We start from the raw sequence: 2,156 nt of genomic DNA, 5'->3' as shown, positions 1-2,156 counted from the left end.
GGGCCCCCGCGCGTCATCAGTTCTGGTTCCCTCCGGGCCCCCGCGCGTCGTCGGTTCTGGTTCCCTCCGGGCCCCGGCGCTGTCGTCGGTTCTGGTTCCCTCCGGGCCCCCGCGCGTCATCAGTTCTGGTTCCCTCCCGGCCCCCGCGCCTCATCTGTTCTGGTTCCCTCCCGGCCCCCGCGCGTCGTCGGTTCTGGTTCCCTCCGGGCCCCTGCGCGTCATCAGTTCTGGTTCGCTCCGGGCCCCAGTGCGTCGTCGGTTCCCTTTCCTTCTGGGCCCCTGGCGCTGTTGTCTCAACAGTCCACTTCCTCCACTTGTGAGCTCGGGGGCTGTCTGGCTGGGCGCGCAGCAGCGGGGTCACAGGCATGGCGCCCCTCTCCGCACAGTGCAGGAAGCGAGCGTGCAGCCTCCGTGCAGGGTCGGCCACCCGGAGCCCCACTACCCCGGTTATCAGGACAGCTGCCAGATCACACCGTTCCCAGAGGCCGCACTGCCGACGTCTCATCCCAAAATAGGTGAGTGAGGAGGAGCCCTGCTCCCGAGGTCTGGGGAGGCAGGGCTGTTTGTAGACCGGAAGCTACTGCCAGATGCTAGGTGGGGCAAGGCTGCTCACCTAGTGCCCTGTGCCCTGCAGAGCCTAGAATCTGCCGGGCTCCACCCGGGACGCTGCTCTGGGTCAGTGTCCCCGAGGGCACTTGTCCCCTGGCTTCAGGTGCGAGAGTGTGCGTGTCCGTGACTCACTGGCCTGAAGCTTGCCAGCACGTCCTCGTGTGTGTGTATCTGATTGTCACTACCTGCCTCCCCCGACCCACCTCCTAAAGCCTAGCCCCAGCCCCGGCAGAGCCCCGGCAGGCCGCGGCCAGCCTCGGGGGTGTTCACCCATGTGGCCGCGGCACTCCTGCCTACCTGCTCCTTGCTGATTCCAGTGTGGACTCGGGGTTTCCTGTTTCCTTCAGGGCGGTGCAGCCTGTTCCTGGGGTGATCGTGTCGGGGTGGGTTCTGGTCTAGACCGCGGGGCCCCCGAGAGCAGCTGCTGCCCCCTCTGTCTGCCCTGTCCCACTGCCCCTCCCCTTAGGTCCAGCGCAGCGAGGGCTGGAGGCTCGCTTCAGGGTCCTGTCTTCCAGACCCCATGCTTCCGCTCCCGGGGGCGGGTTCACAGCCGAGGTCTGGCCACTCTGTGGGTCTGGCTCCTGAGCACTGACTCTGCATCTCGTGCAGCTCTTGTCTAGTGGTTCACCCAGGAGCTGAAAATGGGCCTTGGTGGGGCATTTGCGCCAAGGACTCAGCCGGTGCTCCCATCAGGGCTTTTCCTCAGAGGAGGCCGACGTGCACAGCAAGGCCTGGGTGCGCGTGTCTCCCCCGGGACATCTCTGCCCAGGTCCCTTGGGACAGAGGTGGGCAGGCCTCGTGCGTCCAAAGTGTGAGTCTCCATGTCCTGTCCAGAGCCAGCATCGCCCCAGGTTCCCTTTCCACCCCCGTGATTTCTTCTGCAGCTGAGAGGAACCTGCCCCCCGCTAGCCCTGATCTGTGCCCCAGACCCCGTGCCCACAGACGGCCCTGAAGTTTTCTGTGTGAGCAGAAACGAAACCAGGAGGCTTCAGCTCCTGCTTGCACTTGGCGTGCCATCCGTGGTCGGGCAGCTGTAGCCGCAGCAGGGGTCAGAGGGGGCGCCGGGGGGGAGGGCGTCTCTGCACCTGCAGTGCCTTAGGTGCCCTCTAGGCCTGCGCTCTGTGCACCAGCCCGGTCTCCCTCACTCAGTGAGAACACGGAGGCCCTTGGAGCCAGGTGACGTGCTGACTCCTTGCTCTGTTTTGCTTCCCTCGGGCTAGTGCTGACGTCCCTGCCGGCCCTGGCAGCGCCGCCCTCCACCCCCACCAAAGCTGTCTCCCCCGCGGTGGTCAGCGGGCTGGAGATGTCGGAGCAGCGGACCTGGCTGTACCTGGAGGAGATGGTTAACTCCCTGCTCAGCACCGCGCAGCAGCTGAAGACGCTGTTCGAACAGACCAAGCAGGCCAGCTCCTACCGGGAGGCTGCCGCGGCCCAGGCCAGAGCCCAGGCGGACGCCGAGCGGAAGGAGGTACCGTCCGCGCCTCGGGTGTGCGCCGCCTTCCCGGGCAGGGGCGCGGGGGGCGCACACGCAAGTGAAGCTTGTCTGC

At 66.6% G+C, this 2,156-nt stretch overlaps 1 protein-coding gene across 1 annotated transcript in view; it reads left to right on the top strand.

Moving 5' to 3' along the window:
- The window catches only part of DEAF1 (DEAF1 transcription factor), a gene marked incomplete at its 3' end in the record, with an annotated part of 16,909 nt that extends 14,768 nt beyond the window's left edge, over positions 1-2,141 (top strand). Inside the window, exons 10-11 of the mRNA XM_010845779.1 lie at positions 21-515; positions 1,830-2,141. Of these exons, the coding sequence (XP_010844081.1) occupies positions 21-515; positions 1,830-2,141 (807 nt within the window). The remainder of the gene's footprint in view (positions 1-20; positions 516-1,829) is intronic.
- Between the last annotated feature and the right edge of the window lie 15 nt (positions 2,142-2,156).

The sequence above is a fragment of the Bison bison genome, unplaced genomic scaffold, assembly GCF_000754665.1.
Source record: "Bison bison bison isolate TAMUID 2011002044 unplaced genomic scaffold, Bison_UMD1.0 scf7180017848696, whole genome shotgun sequence".
Classification (NCBI taxonomy): domain Eukaryota; kingdom Metazoa; phylum Chordata; class Mammalia; order Artiodactyla; family Bovidae; genus Bison; species Bison bison.
Note: the sequence above shows the minus strand (reverse complement) of the source record. Positions and strands in the feature narration are given on the sequence as shown.